This window comes from Pelodiscus sinensis, chromosome 1 (assembly GCF_052426305.1).
Source record: "Pelodiscus sinensis isolate ZL-2025 chromosome 1, ASM5242630v1, whole genome shotgun sequence".
NCBI lineage: Eukaryota > Metazoa > Chordata > Testudines > Trionychidae > Pelodiscus > Pelodiscus sinensis.
Genome location: NC_143052.1, coordinates 144,475,029 through 144,493,620, shown reverse-complemented (window position 1 = coordinate 144,493,620; position 18,592 = coordinate 144,475,029). Strand labels below are relative to the sequence as shown.

The window sequence follows — 18,592 nt, the reverse complement described above, 5'->3', positions numbered from 1 at the left end:
GGCTTCATTTAAATTTAAATGGCTGCCCCGATCTGCCGATCAGCTGTTTGTCGGCAGATCGGGGCAGTCTGGACGCGATGCCCCGACAAAGAAGCCTTTCTTCATCGACACAGGTAAGCCTCGTGAAACCAGGTTTACCTGTGTCGATGAAGAAAGGCTTCTTTGTCGGGGCATCGCGTCCAGACTCCCCCGATCTGCCGACAAACAGCTGATCGGCAGATCGGGGCAGCCATTTAAATTTAAATGAAGCCGCGATTATTTTAATCGCGGCTTCATTTCCCTCTTCCGATCTGGCTAATCTACATGCCTCCGTCGAAGGAGGCATGTAGTCTAGACACACCCCTGGTGCCTCCCCCTTCCCTCACTCCCCCTGCCCCCTTTTTCCCTGGTGCCCACCCCCTCACCACCCTCTGCCCCCATTCCCCTCATGCTGGTGCCCTCACACATGCCTTGCTCCATCCCTTCCTTCCTCATGCCCACCCCTTCTTTCAAGCCTTCTCCCAGCACCTCTCCCTTCCCCCTCCAACACCCAATGCCTTTACCCTCTCCTCTCCCAGCATCACCCTGTCCCCCCTCCCACTGACACCTCCCCTCCTGCCTTTTTCCTCATTGTCTGCACTTGGCCCCCCTGGTATTTGTCTCTCCTCCATCCTGTCCCTTGGTGCCTTCCCCTTTCTTCTCCTGACCTGCCCCCTCCCCTCAGCACAAGCCCCTTCCTCTCCCACCCCTTCCTCTTTTTTCCCCCCTTCTCCTCCCATCCCCTCCCTTACCTTACCTTCAGCTTCTGCCTTCCTATTTGCGGGGCTGGAGTCAGAGCCGGCCCAAGCTACAGGCCGGCCGGGCCCTAGCCTGGGGCGCCTCAGGGGCACCTTGCTGTGCTGCTGGGCTGGGTGGGGATGCTCCTGGGCGCCTCAGGGGCGCCGTGCTGTGCTGCCGGGCCAGGGTGCTCCTGAGCACCTCAGGGGCATCACGCCGTGCTGCCAGGCCAGGCGGGGGCACCCCCAGACACCTCAGGGGTGCTGCGCGGTGCTACCATGCTGGGTGGGAGCGCTCCCTGGTGCCTCAAGGGCACTGTGCTGTGCTGTGCTGCTGTGCTGGGCGGGGGCGTACCTGGGCGCCTCAGGGGCGCCACACTGTGCTACTGGGTCGCACGGTGCTTCTGGGCCAGGTGGGGCCCAGGGTGCGAACATGACTCGGGCTAGCTGGCCCGAGATATTAGGGTGTGCCTGGGCACACCCTGTGCGCACGCCAGTGCACCCTAGTTTGAACTAGGGATGCAAATGTAGGCGACTGAAATTGCTAATGAAGCGGGGATTTAAATATCCCACGCTTCATTAGCATGATTTCGCCGGCGTGTTACTTTGCTGAACAGCTGTTTCGAAACTGAAAGTGCGCGCTGGGGCGTGTTAGCTCGAACCAAGGGGTTTGATTCGAACTAATGTGCACACTTTCACTTGCAAAACAGCTGTTCAGTGGAGTAATGCGTTGGCGAGATATTTAAATCCCCACTTCATTAGCAATTTCGGTTGCCTACATTTGCATCCCTAGTTCGAACTAGGGTGCAAGTGTAGATGTACCCTCAATGGCTATGAGCCAGGATAGGTAGGAATTGTGTCCCTAGCCTCTGCTTACCAGAAACAGGGAATGGGCAACAGGGGATGAATCACTTGATGATTGTCTGTTGTGTTCACTCCCTCTGGGGCACCTGGCATTGACCACTGTCGGCAGACAGGATACTGGGCTAGATGGACCTTTGCTCTGACCCAGTATGGCCATTCTTATGTTAATGTTCTCAGTGAGAAATTTTAGCAGGTAACAGGGATAATGCTCACCCCAGTCCCAGGTGACACTCTAGACTTGAGTTCCTAGTGCCCTGGTAGTCAGGCTGTGTCTACACTACAAAGAAAAGTCGGGAAAAAATAGGCAAATTCGAACCGCAATTTGCGTATATTTTTCCACTTTTCTTCCAAAAGAGAATTTTCCAACATTTGGTCCATCTACACAGGGCCAAATGTCATGAAAAAAACCTTCCTTCAGAACATCCCTTCTTCCTCATAAAACGAGGTTTACAGGGATGCCAAAAAAGTGTCTGCTTTTCTGAAATTATCTTCAGAAAAACTCTGTAGTCTAGATGTACCCACAATGACTGTCATTATGGAAGCACAATCTAGAGCTGAGAAGCAGTTCTGAAATACGGCTTTGCCATTCCAGAACAGAGTGGTAGCAGAGGTCTTATGACATCCTCTGACATCCATGAGGCATGGAGTTGCCTGTTAAAAACTGGTTGCAAGCTTCAAAGCTCCTACCAAAAGGCAACTTCCCTGACCATTAGGGAAGACCGTAGTTTAAGCATTGGGTTCGGACCTAGAACTTGGTTACATTTTTCAAAAGCATCGAAGTGATTTAGGAGCCTATGCCTGATTTTCAAAAGTCAGACACGTAGGTGTATAAGTCCTATTTGGGCACTTTTGAAAATTTACCCACAATTCTCATTTTATCTGTAGGCTTAAAAGTCACTTCCCCACATTGTGCATCCTTTTCTCCATTTGTAAAATAGGCATATTGATACTGACCTACTTCAAATGGGCATCGAGGGGCAATCCATTCAATGTTTGTGAGGTGAGTGCTTGCTAATAATTGCAGTGCTTACATGAGAGTTAGTGGATGTAACATTTACACAGATTTATAAAGATATAAAAAAGAGTGAGGTGCAGGAAATTCTGGCTGCCTCCCTGCACTTTGAGAACATTGTTCGTATGGAATACATCCCCCTGACCCCAAAGTGATCCCTGTTCAACACTTAATCAGGAAAAAAGCCACAGGCTCCTCCTGGTCAGGAAGGAAATTGATCTCATCCCAAGTGTGGAAGGCCTTTCAGTCCTGTCATTGTGAGCAAGGATCACCCTCTTGAGCCATCTCTTCCCGTATGTGCCCTGGGGACTAAGTAGTTGTTTTGTTTTCCTGGTAAGATCTCCAAGGTGCAAGAGAGGGGCCCAAACCCACAGTCCAGGCTTGATCTCCTTCATCTATCCCAGACTCTGTGGATGGGTTAGAAATCCACAGCCAGCTCTGGATCAGAACCAGGTCCTCAAATCCAACCTTCTGCCAAATATGAGCATTTGAATTTTTGATCCAAACCTTGCAGTTTAGTCCCTTCCTGAGACATTTCCCTGCACTCATTGAATTCAATAGCAAAACTTTCCATTAAATACAATAGAGTGTAAGACTGGGCTCTTCATACTATACTGTGCTTTTGATTTCGGTATCTAAAATCTCCAGTTCTCTCTCTTACACACACAGACACACAATCTCTCAATCTCTCTTTGGCTCACATGCTTTCTTGTTTGCTCCACTGTGCACTTGCTTTCTCTCTCTCTTTCACTTTCTCATCCTTGCACTGTCTCGCCTCTCTGTCTCTGCCTCCCACTCTCTCTCATTGTTATTTCTCTCTCATTTGTAGGTATAATTTCCGAGGTTTCCGGTGGCTGCAGGCCATGATTTTTGCCATAGAGGAAATAAACAGTAGCCCGACTCTGCTTCCCAACATGACCTTGGGATACAGGATATTTGACACCTGCAACACGGTCTCCAAAGCCCTGGAGGCTACGCTGAGTTTTGTGGCCCAGAACAAGATAGATTCCCTGAACCTGGATGAGTTCTGCAACTGCTCAGACCACATTCCTTCTACCATTGCAGTCGTGGGGGCAACCGGCTCTGGCATCTCCACCGCCGTGGCCAACCTGCTGGGACTCTTTTACATACCTCAGGTACTGCATATTTTTCCACTTGTTTAGCGGGTTACATCTTAGGGCCTGTCTGCTCTACAGGCTAACCCAGTCAGGGCACAATGCATTGAAATTATTTTATAAAATAGTGAATTGTTTGTGGTGTGGGCAGAAAAACAAATGTAATGAACCATGCTCGGGAATTGTAATGCGACCTGATAATCCAGTGTTAGCATGGAGGCTCTAACTATGAGCAGTTCTGGTAAGGTCTTACAGTACAAAGTGCTATGAGATACACAGCGCTGTTATGTAAGTCCCTGTGATGGGGCCTCCTGCCCTAAGACTCTCCCAAGGGGTGACACCCCACAAACTGACCTCTCCCCAGTAGTCTCTGGTGGCTTAGTCACTCCGGGTCAGGCCCAGTGGCCTACTCTTTCACGGGGTTGGTATACCCTGTCACAGTCCCCCAGCCATTTACAGTCACACACAACACTATCGGCTGGTCAATGTATATGCTGCAGTGCGACCTGTTCCATTCATTAATATGTTGTGTTGTGCGGGACTCAGTGTTGTGGCTGGATTTCACTCTCCAGAATTGCCAGGGCTGTGTGTACCGTCTGGAGAGGTGCAGCCTTAGGCAGTGGCAGTGTAAACTTCCATTTACCACTCTGCCAACCTCCTCTAGCCCTGCCTCAGCAGAAGCACCTTTAGAAGCACAAAGGAGTTCATTCCTTTGCTGCTCTATTGAGACTGCCAACACGAAGGTCATTTCGTACAAACTGCACTGTTATTTTGTGATGTGAACAATTGTGCTGCTGGGAATTGGATTGGAGATGCATCCAACATGTTTCCTAATGGCCACCCAGAAGCCATCAGATGGCAAGAGCTTCCAGCCACAAGGAACCTGGGTTCGACAGAGCCAGTGATGAACTGTTCATATCCCATTGTCATTCTCTTCAGTGACACAGCCCCCTGAATATCCTTAGTTCAAATAAAATGTTTGCAATTGCCAGACATTGTGACAGTTGGCTCATTGCTATAGCTGGACACATTTTTTGGTTCACTGGCAATTCTTAAAAATGAAAAAAGGTCAATTTTACGTGAAACCAAACAATACATTTTTCGTCTTTTTGGGCTCTTGGAAAACACAGGAAAAATTCACACAGAGTCCAAACAAAATATTTTGTTTCAACCCGACTCAAATGTTTTGGTTTTAGTGTTGGGTGTTTTAACAGAAGCAAGGGAAGATCAGCCTGGCAAGATGAATGGAGGAGCAGGAGGCGCCCTCTTTGTAACTTTTAGGGCACTGCTAGGGGATGTGGGAGATGTGGCTTTGATCCCCTCCCCCTTTCCTCCCATCCTCCGCCTGATGAGAGGAAAGGATTTGAATGTGAGTCTCCCACATGTTAGGAAAGTGCCTGAGCCACTGGGCTATGGGTAGAGGTACATTTGTATCATGGCGGGCATAGATCCTGTGACTGCCAGAGATTACTGTGACATTTTCTGTCTCAGGGCTGGTCACCTATCAGCAGGCAGCCCTGTGGCTCTCAGATGCTGCTGGCAGACTGGGGGAAATGGACAGAGATATGTGCCACTGGGACATCACTCAAGCTGGGCTCCTGTAGGGGTCCCCGCTGCACTAAGCATAAGGCATTTTTTTAACCTATTGGCTTCTGTGAAAGAAACAACACTGCTAGAAAATCACAGGACAATGCTGTGATCCACAGTGTCAAGTTAGGCACCTAGGCTCACTATGCAATGAGTGGGGAGAAACAGGCATCTTCCAATGGGATCCCACAAAAGTCAGCACGTTAGGTGGGAGCTTCCTGCACTAGCCAAGGAGAATCCTAAGGCCTGCCCCTTTCACAGAAAGGTGTGTTCCTCTCTGTGTGATTCACAGCAAGGCACCCCTCTCTTCGAATCACAGACATTAGTCATCTGCCTCCCTCCGCACAAAACAGTGCTCTCACTACGGGGCTAAAAGTTATAAGGTGGCTCTTAGACGGAAATTATAGTTGGCAGTGATCTTGCATGGAGATCGGCGAGCTCCTGATTAAGTCTGTGTAATGGGATGCAAGGAGGGCAGTGAGAGGGGAAAGACTTCAGGCAGCCAATGGTGTAGTAGAGGTTGGCGTGATAATGAAAGTCTGTCAGTGGCACATTTGGAGAGGAACAGTTTGTGTTTTATCTGACTTGATTTATACATTCTGAGTTTCCTCTAAGGACATGTTCTTGATTTTCCAGATTTGGCAAGAAGTGCAGAGCCTTGCTTGTGTGATCCACCGGTGGCACACACCATTTCCCCCAGAATGCATGCTACATGTTTCTGACTTATTTCCCCACATCTCTGACCCAAAGGATGTCTGGCCCGCTTACCTAGCTCTGGGGCATCTTGACTGCACCTGTTTCTGCGAGTCATTTGTAACCACAAGAACATGCACCAATTTCAGTTTCCAACTGAAAATGTAATTCAGGCACTGTAAATTCCCAAGTGCCAGTGGTGGGCTGAGCACCGCCATCTGAGACCACACATCCGTACCTGGGGAGGTGGTAAAATCTCCATCACTGGAGATTGTTAAGAGCAGGTGGGACAGACGTCTCTCAAGGATCTAGAGTGCTGGGTGCTGCCGTGAGGGCAGGGGACTGGACTTGATGACCTCTCAAGGTTCCTTCCAGTTCTAGTGTTCTGTGATTCTAGATGATGAAACTAAATAAGGCTAGACAATGTATCTCGACACAGCTAACTTAACGAGCCATACTGCTTGCTCCTTGTCCTCCTACAGGTCAGTTATGCCTCGTCCAGCCGACTTTTGAGCAACAAAAACCAGTTCAAGTCTTTCCTCCGTACCATCCCCAATGATGAGCACCAGGCCACTGCGATGGCAGATATCATTGAGTACTTTCGCTGGAACTGGGTGGGAACGATTGCAGCTGATGACGACTATGGGCGGCCAGGGATTGAGAAGTTCCGGGAGGAGGCAGAGGAAAGGGACATCTGCATTGATTTCAGTGAGCTCATCTCCCAGTACTCAGTTGAGGAGGAAATCCAGCAAGTGGTGGAGGTCATCCAGAACTCCACTGCTAAAGTGATTGTTGTCTTCTCCAGTGGACCAGACTTGGAACCCCTCATCAAGGAGATAGTCAAGCGTAATATAACTGGCAGGATCTGGCTGGCAAGCGAGGCTTGGGCCAGCTCTTCCCTGATAGCTATGCCAGAGTTCTTCCATGTTATTGGCGGTACCATTGGGTTTGCACTGAAGGCAGGACAGATCCCAGGCTTTCGTGAGTTTCTGCAGAAAGTACATCCCAAGAAATCCACCAACAATGGCTTTACCAAAGAGTTTTGGGAGGAGACTTTTAACTGCTACCTCCCAGAAGGGTCCAAGAATCTACCAGCTCCAGCCTCCATCCACAAGGTTCATGAAGAAGAAAGTGGAGTTGGAAATAGCACAGCTGCCTTCCGGCCCCCTTGCACAGGGGAGGAGAACATCACCAATGTAGAGACGCCATACATGGACTACACACACCTGCGGATATCTTATAATGTGTATTTGGCAGTGTACTCCATTGCCCATGCTTTGCAGGATATATTCACCTGTACCCCTGGAAAAGGCCTCTTTACCAATGGGTCATGTGCAGACATTAAGAAGGTTGAGGCATGGCAGGTAAGTCTTCTTTTCTGTATAGAGTGCCTGTCTCTATGTCCATAGAACAGAGACCAAACAGGCCAGGCTCCCTCCATTGCTCTCCTGAGAAAGGGTGCCTTTGACAACCTGAAAGGGGAATCTGAGAAGAAAAAAAAGCAAGCAATACCATTTTTTAGAGTTCACTTTCTCAGTTAATTTCTGTGTCTTGTGCAATGCTAGAGCAATTTTGTCCATCAGCCTCAGGATTCATCTCTCCTGGAGGAAAAGAATTTCTGATTGGTTTGCAAATACTCAGTGTTTGTTTTGTTTTAACATTCAAGTCTCTTGGTATTTGTGAATTTACAAAACTTTAAAATGGATCTGAAAAATTTGGTCTAATTTACATTCTCAATAGATAAGAACATAAGAACATAAGAATGGCCGTACTGGGTCAGACCAAAGGTCCATCTAGCCCAGTATCCTGTCTGCCAACAGTGGCCAGCACCAGGTGCCCCAGAGAGGGTGGACCGAAGACAATGATCAAGCGATTTGTCTCCTGCCATCTCTCTCCAGCCTCTGACAGACAGAGGCCCAGGACACCATGTATTCTGCCCACTCTCATACTTGGCCAGTGGGCCCCAAACTTTTCACATCATACAGCTCTTTACCCCTTTCCACGCCCCCGCTCCCCATGAGCCATGGCTGGGGGTTGGGAGTGGAGCCGCAGCTTTGGGAGCAGGGCATGTGTGCACAGATGGGGTAAGAGAGCCGAGACTGGGGCTGGAACCATGGTGAGGGTGGGGGCCAGGAGCCAAGGCCAGGGCTGCAGGTGTGGGTAGGGCTGGGGCCAGGAGCAAAGCCACAGCCAGGAGCTGGGGAAGCAGCTGGGGGTGAGGCCAGAGCATAGTTGAGTGGTGCTCCCTCCTCATTCTGCATGGAGACTGGCCCTGGCCATCCCATGCCCCCTGACATTCCTCTGCTCCTCCCGAGGCGGGGCTGGCCCCATTGTTTCAAATGCTGCAGATGCTGCCGTGGGTTTGGCTGTGATGTTCAACAAATACTTTCTAATGACAAATATATTTCCAAAAATGATACTATGTTTTAAAAGCCCCCCTCCCCCCAATAAACTATGCCAGCATTTTTAGGTGGCAAATTATTCCCCTGAATGTAAGGAGACCGTCCCACTTCTCAAGATCCTAGAGCCCACATTCTAGCCCAAGCCTGAACATATACGCTGCATTAAACAGCCCTTTTGTCTGAGCCCTGTGAACCTGAGTCAACTGGCATAGGCCAGCCATGGGTTTTTAATTGCAGCGTAGACATAATCTCAGAGATTTCTGTTTCTCTGCTTTAAGCAAATTTACTGGCAGAGCTGCCAAATATGTCCACAAAAATGTCACAGAATTAATATATATTTGCAAATTATTCCATCAATTCTGTAAATGAGGAGAATAACAAAGTATGCATAAAATAATGAGTTCAGAAATGTTGTGATATTTGTCAAATAGATGATGGGAAAGAAGGCAATCGCTCCACTTTTGGAGGATTTGGCAGGTGCTGGAAAGTAGCCCTAGGACTTTGCAAAGGGTACCAGATCAGAATAGTGGGTACCAATGCTCACCAGGCAGGAGAGAGCTAGGAAGGAAGGAGTAGGTGGGGGTTAAAGCAGAGCATTCGGAAAGTGTGGAAGGATACAGCAATTGGCAGCAAGTGGGTGAAGCTGTCTATTAAAGTGCATTTCAAATGACAACCACTACATGGTGGTGCCAATTGGCATTTGATATTTGTACCTTTTAAAAAAATCTCTTTGTCCTCCGTGAATAGCTGTAAATGCCAGGTGTGTGCTGTGTGTACTCCTATTGCCTCAGCATCTCCCTGCAAGATTTCACACAGATACACCCAGAAGCATCTTTCAGATCCTCAGTGAGCATCACAGGTAATGAGCATCTCGAGAAGAGAGAACTTTGGACTTTACCCCAGAAATCAAATTTAATTTCCATGGAAAAAGTCAGGAGCTGTACTACCTTCTCCCAAAAATAATCGGTACACCCCTCAGCCGGACCAATTCTCAGCTCTGGCACAGGGTGCACAGAGCCAGGGTTAACCACTTGGCAAAGTTACTCTGAAAATGTCATACATGCTGTGGTGCTGGTGAAAAAAACCTCCTCCCCCCCGCCCCGCCCCCCCCGCACAGCCACAACATCAGATTCAAGAAAACTTTTATGTCAGAATCAGTCCATTTCACAGTGGTGCTTCAGCTGCCTCTAGCCATCCTCCTTGTCCAGCCACACACTGGGGCTACGTCTACACTGGCACCTTTTTCTGGAAATGCTTAAAACGGAACAGTTTTCCGTTATAAGTATTTCTGGAAAAAGAGCGTCTACATTGGCAAGATGCTTTTCCGGAAAAAGCCCCAATCGTCATTTTCGCGATCAGGGCTTTTTTGCGGAAAAGACTACTGGGCTGTCTACACTGGCCCTTTTCTGGAACAGTTTTTCCGGAAAAGGACTTTTGCCCGAGCGGGAGCAGCATAGTTTTTCTGGAAAAACACTGACAATTTTACAGTAGATCGTCTGTGCTTTTCCGGAAATTCAAGGGGCCAGTGTAGACAGCTCGCAGCTTATTCTGGAAAAGCGCCTGCTTTTCCGGAATAAGTGGCCCAGTGTAGACACAGCCTGGCTGTGTCTAGACTGGCAAGTTTTTCCACAAAATCATCTGATTTTGCGGAAAAACTTGCCAGCTGTCTACACTGGCCGCTTGAATTTCCAGAAAAGCACTGACGATCTCCTGTAAAATCATCGGTGCTTTTCCAGAAATACTATGCTGCTCCCATTCAGGCAAAAGTCTTTTTCCAGAAGACTTTTGCGCGAAAGGGCCAGTGTAGACAGCATAGTATTGTTTTCCGCAAAAAAGCCGTGATGGCGAAAATGGCGATCGGGACTTTTTTGCGGAAAACCGCGTCTAGATTGGCCACGGACGCTTTTCCGCAAAAAGTGCTTTTGCGGAAAAGCATCCTGCCAATCTAGACGTGCTTTTCCAAAAATGCTTTTAACTGAAAACTTTTCCATTAAAAGCATTTTCGGAAATTCATGCCAGTGTAGACGTAGCCACTTAGTTCAAGGTCTTTCTGAATCTGGGATGATAGAGTCAAGAAGGTGTTTAGGAGCCACTACACCAGTGGTTGAAGACGACAGATGATTATAAATTAGCCTCCCAAACCACTGGCGAAGTCATATGTTGGTAACACAGTGTTGTGCCTAAAAAGTCTTGTCTTCATTAAACTGAGCATAAACTTCTGGACTCAGTATCTTATGGCAGTGAACGATACAGTTTCATTTTGTACTGCGTAAAAAAAGTATTTACTTGCACCACTTTTAGTTGCTTTATATTACGTTTTCATTATTCCCTTTTTACTGTTAATTGTTATCCATTCAGTATCTTTTGGAGAAAATATTAGATACAGTTCTGACTCCCATAAATTGTACCTGAGATCATGGGCCTCATATAAATACAAGCATTAATTATAAATATGGTGGAAATACACAGATTAATCTAGTGCCTTCTCTGTTCCTGCCCCCACCGGCCTGACATGTGGCCATGAGGGAATAATAGAGAGAGAGGGACCAGTCAGTAGGAACCGCAGAAGTAGCAAAAAGCAGGGATCTGTAGATATTCTGAAAACTTTCTCTAGTTCTGGCTGGACTTTCTGAGTTCTCTAGGCTTGACTGTTTGCTCCAAGCCTCTCCATCCCACAATGTCTCTTCACCTTAGCATCACTCTATACCTGCCCATCCTACCTTCTTCTCCTGCCTCGCCCCTTCCCTACAGTGTTCCCTCTCCCTCATCCTTGCTTTTGATTTTAGCTTGTCCCCTCCTAACTTAACTCACTCAAAAAGCTGCAAACAAACAAAAAATTGTGGAATTAACGTGTTTGCTGCCATCACATGGTTCATGCAGCTTGTGTGTTATGCCCTTTCCCCCATCGTGTATCTGTCTTCTCCAACTAGAACAGATTGTAAGCTCATTAGAACTGGTGCTGTTAGTGCAATGGGACCCCCATCCTTGGTTGGTCCTTATTGACTATCATAGTAGTAACAGTACCACTAATAATGCATGTATTGATTTTTAGGGCCAAAAGGGATTATTATGATCAACCTGTTTGACTTTTTTGTTATTATTACTCCTTTCATCTCCTTAAAAGGGGTGGACTTTTAAGCTAAAAAGCCTTTCTTTGTGATTATGGAATTGTGAGTTTAAGGGCATGTAATAAAGCATTCTTAAATAACTCCCTATTATCACACATATTTTTATATTTACATATTTCCTCTGACTTGGTTTTGCTCATGATTTTTTCCAGCATTAGGAAATTAGCCTTTTTAAAGCACTAAGTACATATATCACTGGACAGCCCTATATTATATAAAGTAATAGATATGGATATAGATAAAAGCTATTTTGTTTGAATATATCAAATGAAATGATATTTTACTTCAGTGATCAGTTCATGTACATTGTCAGAATAAGGTCTAATACAGAATTATTTCAAGTTGGTTAGAAAGTTACCTATAATTTTTAGAAACCTCAAGTATTGTTTTCCCAGTGGAACATGAGAGCTCCAGCATGTGTTCCCTAGAACAGGGGTTTTCAAACTTCTTTTCTCATGGCCCAGTTGAAGAAAATGTTTATGTCCATGACTCAATGTGATTTTACAGGAATGTGGGCTCCTGGGGTAGGGCTGAGGATGACAGCCTCAGCTTTGGGGGTGGGTCAGGGCTGGGGCAGAAGGAGCTTACCTTGAGCAGCTCCCAGGCTGTTTCTACACTTCAGGTTTCTTGTGTGAGAAGCTTTTTGCAAAACTTCTTGCACAAGAGAGCATCTAAACCACATGGACACTCTCTCAAAAGAAAGCTCTGATTGCTATTTACAGAATAGCCACCAGAGCACCTATGCTTTTTTCAATTGGCTCGTTCTGCGCGAAACCCTCCTGCTGCCCGTCCACACACAACTTTTTGCGCAAGAACTCTTGTGCAAAAAGGAGTTATTCCTCATAGAAAAAAGGATAACTTCACCGCAAAAACCCCTGTGTCCCTTTGCTTTACTGTAAATTTACTTGTGCAAAAACGCACTTGAGATGTGGATGCTCAGCAGGCTTTGGTGAAAAAATGGCTGTTTTTGTGCAGAAATCCTGTAGTGTAGACGTAGCCTCAGTCAGCAGTGCAGCAGGGGCACTAAGGCCCACAAGCAGCCAGCAGAAAGTTCTAACCAATGGGAGTGAGGAGCTCACTCTCAGGGCAGGAGCAGTGCACAAAGCCCCATGCTATCAAATCTCCCCTCACTCTTCTCTTCTACAGACTAAACAAGCCCAAATCTCTCAGCCTCTCCTCATAAGTCATGTGCTCCAGCCCCCTAATCATTTTGGTCGCCCTGTGCTGGACCATCTTCAATGCGTCCACATCCTTCCTGTAGTTGGAGGCCCAGAACTGGACACAATACTCCAGATGTAGCCTCACCAGAGCCGGATAAAGGGGACTAATCACTTCTTTAGATCTGCTGGCAATGCTCCTCCTAATGCACCCTAATATGCCATTAGCCTTCTTGGCTACAAGGGCACCTGTTGACTCATATCCAGCTTCTCATCCATTGTAATCCCCAGGTCCTTTTCTGCCGAACTGCTACTTAGCCATTTGGTCCCCAGACTGTAACAACACTTGGGATTCTTCCTTCTTGTCTTTGTTGAACCTCATCAGATTTCTTTTGGCCCAATCCTCCAATTTGCCTACGTCACCCTGGACCCTATCTCTGCCCTCCAGCGTATCTACCTCTCCCCCTAGCTTAGTGTCATCTGCGAACTTGCTGAGGGTGCAAACCATCCCCTCATCCAGGGGATGTTGAACAAAACTGGCCATAGATCCGACTGCTGGGGCATTCCGTTGGAAACCAACCACCAACCTGACATCGAGCTGTTGATCACTACCTGCTGAGCCTGGCAATCTAGCCAACTTTTTATCCACCTCACTGCCCATGTATCCAGTCCATACTCCCTTAACTTGTGGCAAGAATACTGTGAGAGACAGTATCATAAGCTTTGCTAAAGTTATGCTATATCACGTCCACCACCTTCCCCCTGTCCCCAGAGCCAATTACCTCATCATAGAAGGTATGTTCACTTATTTTTCTGTTCCCTCCTTTGGTGGTCTCTAGCACATCTCCTTTAGTATCCCATCTTCTGCTTTATCATTTAGAACATTGAGTGACTTGGGAACTGAGAACCACATTTTAAATGTATTTAAGTGATTGAAGATGTAGCTAAGTGCCCTATCCCCTAGTCCACTCCAGAACCCACCCCACCACCTTACCTTCAGGGCATTCTTTATCCTTCCTTCCACCTGCTGGAGCCAGCTCTATCCTGGGGACAGCCTGTGTGTTGGCTGTCCTGCTACTCCCAGGGTGGCTGGGACTTGAACCCACTACCCTGCCCTCTCCTGGAGAGTGTCCTAGCCCCATGTCTACTCCAGAACCCAACCCACCACCCTACCTTCAGAGCGTCTCTTATCCTGTTTTGCATGTGCGGGAGCCAGCTCTATTCCGGGGTCAGCCTGTGTGTTGGCTGTTCCTCACTCCCAGGGTGTAGCGAGTCGCCTGATGGGATTCTGAATAGCACATAAGAGGTTGAGACACCTCACGCCCACTGAAAGTCCGAAAGATGTTATTGTATGTGGTATTCTTCAAACAGTTACTGTAATGCTGTTTCCAGTTCCTGGCATTCATTCTTTGGAAGGAATGTTGAAAATTTGTAAGTGGTTCAAAAAAGTGCTTCCAGAATTATTTGGAAAATCTGCCTTACAGTGTAAGACTAAAGCAAGTCAGTCTATTTAGTTTAAGATATGACTTCATGATGATCTCTAAGCATGTGTCTACACTAGGAAACTATTTCAAAATAACTAAATCCAAAATAATAACTCTCAAAATAGCAAAATTCCCAGCACTTTGCATTGTCCTGGCACAACCGAATCCTGACCTTGGCTTAAGTTAGGGGAAGAGGAAGCTGCCTACCAAATGTGGTGGTCCTAGCTCTTACAGTTTAGATCAGTGGTTCCCAAACATTTCACCATCACACCCCCTTTTTGATTTTTGAGAAATCTTCACATCCCCCGCCCCTCGCCATAGCAGCAAAACTTTTTGACGAAAAAAAAGGAACGGACTGGGGCTGAAAAACAAAAATAGAAGCAAAACTTGGGGGGGGGATTAAGGAGGGGTCTGGGTCACCTTGCGCCCCCCCCGAATTTCTTCATGCTCCCCCAGGGGGGCATGCCCCCCCAGTTTGGGAACCCGTGGTTTAGATAGATAGATAGATAGTAAACATGGATGTTGGAAACCATCTGTAGTCTTATGGTTACACCATATTACATTAGTGGTGTAACATATATGCTTTAAAACAGCGTTTCTCAACATGGTCTGTGAAACCACTTTGAGAAACCTGCTAATTGGCTGCTCCGGTGTGTGTATTTATCGGCGCAGTGGCCACAGAGCCTAGTGGCTCCCATTGGCTCTGGTTTGCTGTTTGCAGCCAAAGAAAGCTGCAGGAAGCGGCATGGGCCAAGTCGCCGCTTCCCACAGCTCCTCTTGGCTGCAGACGGGGAAACAGAGCCAATGGGAGCCATGAGACTCTGTGGCCACGGCGCCAATAAATACACACACTGGAGCCATGAAGCCAGTAAGTAAACACACAGCAGCAGCCAGTTAGCAGGTTTCTCAAAGTGATTTCACAGACCATGTTGAGAAACACTTTTAGAAGAAGGTTTAAAATATGTTTTAAAATAAACAAAACCACTGTTTCAAATGCGGTTACACAATGGTAAGCAGATTTGGTGGCTATGCTGCAGGTTTCCACATGCAAGAGTGGTTTTAAGCTTAACAGTGATAGACATTCTGTCCAAATATGTCTCTCTCATAGGCCTGAAAGGCAAGACAGGTGCTCAAGTATCTAAGGGCTTTAAAACTATTTTCAACGAAGTTCACATGCTGCAAAAATTACAAAGTGATGGTGAAAAAGAATTTTTGCACAAACTTTCAATCAAATTGTTATATCAACATAATGATCATAATTTTTTTACTTGTAATGCAATTAAAGCAGTGGTTTGTGGAGTGTTTTAACAAAACTTAAAAAACTGAGGTATGGTCATATTTTATAATCCATAACTCCTCTCACTACATTCATATGTTACCAGAATTTTTAAAGAGTTATAACAAAAGCTTTCACATAACTATACATGCCAGATTTATTGATGTTAATTCCTCTGAAAGTATGGGAAATGGTTTATGGAGACCATTTTAAAATGAAGAAACTTGTTGCCCTTTTTAGAAAAGATGATCATGTGACACTGTCTAAACACAAAAGCACCTTTGAAAAAAGTTTTGGATGAATATTTATCAATAAAATATTGATAGCGGATGAAGTTGTAACTGAAGGAGAGAACACTGTGTACTGATTAAAAGATTATTGTGGTAAGACAGTGTTACTGGATCTTCTTACCCTGAAGAAATACAGAAAGTTACCCCAAGCAGAACAGGATTTATAGGACTGAAAATGTTCTGTGAGAAAGGAAAGAGGAGAACAAAGCAGCTACTAGTGAAATGGTTCAAGAGGACTAGTAAGTTTAACAGGTGGATGGAAGCTCTCTGACATTGGCCTGGAGTGTCTAGGACAGCTCTCACAATCTTTATAAACCTTCTCCTCTGACAGTGATTAAGGATGGTATAAACTGAACTGTTTAGAATAAATTGCCTAACTCTTACTCTGCCAACATGGCATGCTGTTAGTTCTCTATCTAGTACACTTCTTAAAACCATATAGCTGCCATTCTCTTCATGTTTGATGTCCTCTTGAACAATTTGTTTTGGTGCTCTGATGCAACATTGTTCAAGGCCTCTAGAAATGTGTCATCAAGCTGTTGAAAGATTTTTAGAAAAGAAACAGGTGTAAATCCCATTTTAGATTACACAAACCCAGATTGGTTTCTACTGCAGTATAATCCCCTTGATCTCAATATTTTAGAATCTGTTTACCTAAGCAACATCTCCTCAGTTCTCCTTCTCCAATGGTATCTCTGAGGAGGCCTTGTCACCTTCCCCCACAGGTTCAGACATTGGAGAGTATCATGCTAGTCAGTATAACTCACACTCGCATGGGTGTCAGGTTCTGTTCTATTCAGCAATGGCTAGACCAAAGGGCCCTATTCAGCCTCCTCGGATGTGTGGTTAATATAGCACTTTGTAGGTGGCTGAGCACTCTCGGAGCTAAAACAAATTCTATAGTTCTTACAGGGCTGCAGTGGTTCCTTTCAGCATTTCCACAATTTCTGAAAACATGTTCTTGAAACATATGGTCTTTTCAACACAGCGAGGGGCTCCCAAGCTTGGCCTTGCTGAGCTTTCACCCACTCAGCTCCAATAGGCAGGGTTTCCAGCTAGACACTTGTGCTGTAGCTATTCTGATTGGTACACAGTTCCCATCTGGGACAGGACTAGAACCTGTGTTGATTGGTAGAGGGTGGTAGATGGAATCCTTACAGGGGACCTATAACCCTGCTCCGGATGGGTCATCCTACCTCTGAACTCTGACCCTTTTTCAGCTCTGTCAATTTGTATTGATTGATCAGCCCACTCTTGGGGAAGATCTAGGATGCTGACTGGTAGAGGTAGCAAGAGGAACTTTCAAAGGGGTCCTATGACATCCCTTGATTCTGGCCATATTCCATTTTCTACCCTGGAAGTAATACAATAGCGGGGATTCCATGAGGCAAAGTTGGGGCTTTGTGAGGTTGAAGGGTGGGGTCCAAGTCTGAGTGACATTATACCCTTACACTTCTACTATCTCTCATACATTGATTAGAACTGGAGGAGTATGTGATTATTGACAATATAACTGATTAGAAACATACAGCAGATTTACTAAGAGTAATGGAGTTAGTGCATAACCTGCTGCTTAGTTTAACAACTGCAAATAAACTAGAAGACCAGACATTTTCTGAGAATGTGGACATTTTAGAAAGTCACCTAGCTCTAAATGAAATCCATAACAGGGTCAAAACCACTGTGGCACTTCCTGCTGATCAACTGGGAATTAGCTCTGTCCTCAGCAGGGACACCCCTTCTGTCCAGTGTCTCACCTGTTGTCGCTCGATGCTCTGTTCTGGTCCTATGTCACTCCCCAGATCACAACATCCTCTTCAGGACACTGTCCTCTGGCAGCGCCCACCACATTAGTTTCTTACTCCCTTCTGGTGGTATGAGAAACATAAAGCACATAAAAGCAAAAAACTTTACTTGAGTAATTTTAAATGTTGCAAGTGCCTTTTGTGATACAGTAAAAGGCAGAGTTAGAACTTCAGCATTTACAAGACTCTGGAATTACATACAGAGCTAATTGGAGTGACTGGAGCAGCTGTATAGTGTTAAAAAGAATAGGGTTTTCTCTACCTGTGGTGGCATCAAAGTTACCATAAACCCGGTATTGCCTGAGTAAGGATGATGGAAAGAAAAAGGTTACATATAAACCAGAATCATAATTTGAGTTTTAGGGACTAAACAAGTTAGCCTTCTGTTTAAAGAAGTTTATCTCACCCAAATTTCCTTTGAATTGTTTTCAACCAAGCATGATTGAGATCCCACTTTCATGAAGGTAATTGTACTGCCAAATAACTTTGTAGGTGCAGGATAACATGGTGCTATTCCTGTTCCCCAGTTATGTCCAGTAAACCTGTGAAGTGCAATCTCCAAAAAGGCTCTTTTCCTCCTGCTGTTTTTCTCTTCCTGTTAAATTTCACAATCCTACATGTTCATTTAGCTCAGACTGGTGATTCTGAGTGAGACAATTTCTCGATTTATATTTCAACAGATGAATAAACATCTCTGGTTTGGAAGGAAATCAGTTTTTAAGTTGGAAGGAAATTAATTACCTCTGCTGGTAATTAATACCTTGACACAAACTATAAGACTATATATTTACAGTATAGAGACATACCTTCTTATCTAGCAGCAGCACATACATTCATACATTTTACACTGATATTCACAATCACTGTGGCACTGGCTGTTCTTTGATGCCTTACATGACATTCTGTGGTGAACCAAGATGTAGATACCAGAATTTTTTGTAATTCCTTTGCCATCTGGCACTGAGGGTTTCTTGGACCACAAGCAATGCAGAGGAAGTAGGGAGACAGTATAAAAAAGTTCTTG

General features: G+C 45.8%; 1 protein-coding gene and 1 long non-coding RNA gene across 8 annotated transcripts in view; one reads left to right on the top strand and one right to left on the bottom strand.

Annotated features, from left to right (window-relative positions):
• LOC102454429 (extracellular calcium-sensing receptor) overlaps nt 1-18,592 on the top strand; it is a 171,795-nt gene that overhangs the window by 106,554 nt on the left and 46,649 nt on the right. For all 6 annotated transcript variants that reach the window (XM_075904595.2, XM_075904588.2, XM_075904550.2 and 3 more), the window contains exons 3-4: nt 3,461-3,767; nt 6,509-7,390. In XM_075904595.2, the coding sequence (XP_075760710.2) occupies nt 3,461-3,767; nt 6,509-7,390 (1,189 nt within the window). The remainder of the gene's footprint in view (nt 1-3,460; nt 3,768-6,508; nt 7,391-18,592) is intronic.
• Nucleotides 7,375-18,592, bottom strand: part of LOC142819232 (uncharacterized) — a 38,636-nt gene continuing 27,418 nt past the window's right edge. The window contains exons 2-3 of one of the 2 annotated variants that reach the window (XR_012897031.2): nt 17,521-17,631; nt 7,375-7,511 (exon numbers count right to left, since the gene is read on the bottom strand). This is a non-coding gene — a long non-coding RNA (uncharacterized LOC142819232). Of the gene's footprint in view, nt 7,512-16,164; nt 16,300-17,520; nt 17,632-18,592 lie in introns of those variants that run through there. The other variant, XR_012897027.2, reaches the window with a different exon arrangement.